This window comes from Otolemur garnettii, unplaced genomic scaffold (genome assembly GCF_000181295.1).
Source record: "Otolemur garnettii isolate 467f Iridium unplaced genomic scaffold, OtoGar3 scaffold00065, whole genome shotgun sequence".
NCBI classification, from domain to species: Eukaryota; Metazoa; Chordata; class Mammalia; order Primates; family Galagidae; genus Otolemur; species Otolemur garnettii.
In genome coordinates, this window is record NW_003852460.1 from 5,033,897 (window position 1) to 5,036,344 (window position 2,448).

Genomic DNA, 2,448 nt, shown 5'->3' on the forward strand with positions numbered 1-2,448 from the left:
CTCAGGCTGGTCTCCAGAGCTCAGGTGATCTTCCCACCTCGGTCTCTCAGACTGCTAGGATGATAGGTGTGAGCCATCACACTCAGCATAAATCAGTTATTCTTTAAAAGAAAAACTTGCCCACATGACATATCCAAATGTATCTTTGCATCAAATGTTGCTTTTTCTTTTTAATATGTAAACTGACCTATGTCATCAAGTAAGATTTTAAAGAAGCAAACACAGGGATAAAATCTACACTCAATGTTTTCTTAAAATTTTGGTTGATCATATGTGTTTTCTGCCCCACCTTTGACGACTTCTGTAAAAGTTTTGACATTCATGACACAGATCTTATTTAGTTTTTCTTATCAGGGCCATAATTTCTATTAGTTTTTTCCCCCATCTCATTTATTTTTAATAGTGTGTATTCCTAACATTATTGAGATAATAAGTACCTATTCCTACTAAGATGTTTTAATTATAAAACTAAAATCAATGGTATAAGGTTAAATCTCTGCCAATTATCAAAAGAAGAAAAGGCCTATAAAATCCCACAGAAAACTTCATGTCAGTATCTACCCTAAGTCTGCCTTCCTCTCCACAGTAGAGTCACTCCTGTTGTTTCTGAAGTACATTTGTCATTTTATATCTTACAATGTCATACACCCAAATAGTTAGGTTATTCCCTGGGCCAGTCTAGGCATTTTGAAGTTTAAGGGCAAACACGTAAGTAATTTCTCTCTTCTAACCATCCCACCCTTTTTCAGGCAAAAGCAAAGCAGGGACATTGACATGGAACACAGAAGTAATATGTGAAACTAGTTTGTCCTTACAAATGCGATGAAATTATTTTCCACTGCTCATCTTTCTGGCACTACTTTACATGCCACACATGGATCTAGGAAAGCCGTGGGACCCGTTAGCAAGATGCAGACACCCCACAGCCAGCCATCTTGGAGGGAAGCACAGTTGACTGTGTCATCACTTTGCAGTGAGGAAACAGCTGTGATGAGAACTGAGGGACTGCTGTCCTACACAGCTGTCAGTCCCCTCCCATGGACCAGGGCAGGCAGGACTGGATAGCCATGAAAATTCCATCTACACCCAGAACTGAAGGATGGAACAGAGAGGAAGAAGCCTGGGTTTCTGGAGGGTGAGAGGAGATACAGCTTGGTGTGGTCAAAAGCTGAAAGATGTGCATTCCTGGATGACTTCCAAAGATGATCAACCCATCCATTCATAGAGAAAAGACAGCAGGACGATTTATCTTCCATGGTGCATCCTCCTAGAAGTGAGGAGGCAGTTGTGTAGCCTTAATCAATAAGTATTTATTAGCATAAGATAAATATGCCAACAAAGGGTGTGTGGAGGTCACAGCATATCATTTCTTCACTCTGCTCTGTGTCCCTTTCTCCTGGACCATATTAGCTCATTTGTTGATGTCCATTGGTAGAGCTACCTGGAGCCTGATTACTCCCTTGTCCCTGGGAGCATGTGGAAATTAGGCTCATGAGAACTGCTTGAGGGATTCCCTTTGGCTGAGTCCATGTGTGGTTTAGGAAAGAAGAGTCAGGCTAACCCCAGAGCTTTCTCCTTTGGGAGCACAGAGGTGACTTAGGGGAAAAGTGATGTTTATTCATCTCTTACCTTTTGATCCTAGAAGTGGTCCATTCCCAAACATGGTTCCTCTTTTCTAACCCAGGGCTGCGAGAGACAGGCCCTCAGAGCCCTCTGAGAACGTGAATGGGCCCCCGTGGCTTTGTTCTACTTTGAGTCTTGGTTCCATGCCTCATCTTCCTTGCCTCCTCTGCCTGCCATACTGCCTCTCTCCTCCACATGATACCCAGTTGCCCCTGGGTATCATTGAGACATTTCCCACTATAATAAACCATAGAACAGTTCATTTTGAAGATCATCACGAATGCCATGGTTCTCTTGTTCTAGGACTCCCAGCATCGATCGGCTGGCCAAGGAGGGAATGAAATTCACCCAGCACCTGGCAGCTTCCCCCTTGTGCACTCCAAGCAGGGCCTCCTTCCTAACCGGCCGGTACTCTGTGCGATCAGGTAACTTCCTGGCTATGTTGTCAGGACTGTTGTCCCTCTCAGGGTGGCCTCCCAGCCCCAGCGTTCTCCTGGTTTCTAAGGGTTGATTTTCTTTCTACTTCAGGAGTGGCATCTCGGGACCGATCTGGAGTTTTCCTCTTCACAGCCTCTTCTGGAGGACTTCCCACTAGTGAGATGACGTTCAGCAAGCTTCTGAAGAATCAAGGCTACGCAACCGGTCTTATAGGTGCGGGCGCCTGCAGCGGACGAGGGACTTGGGCAGAGTCAGTGAGGGAGAGGGTGTCACCACAGCCTTCCCATGGGTGACAGCACTGATACACCTTGTACAATGTCAAATGAGAGTGAAATAATTCCAATCCTAGATTAAAACACAGTGCTACACCTTAATGTATAAATAAGT

The 2,448-nt window shown here is 44.6% G+C and overlaps 1 protein-coding gene across 1 annotated transcript in view; it reads left to right on the top strand.

The window, feature by feature from the left end:
• Nucleotides 1-2,448, top strand: part of STS (steroid sulfatase) — a 103,422-nt gene that overhangs the window by 21,104 nt on the left and 79,870 nt on the right. Inside the window, exons 3-4 of the mRNA XM_012807170.2 lie at nucleotides 1,927-2,048; nucleotides 2,152-2,274. Of these exons, the coding sequence (XP_012662624.1) occupies nucleotides 1,927-2,048; nucleotides 2,152-2,274 (245 nt within the window). The remainder of the gene's footprint in view (nucleotides 1-1,926; nucleotides 2,049-2,151; nucleotides 2,275-2,448) is intronic.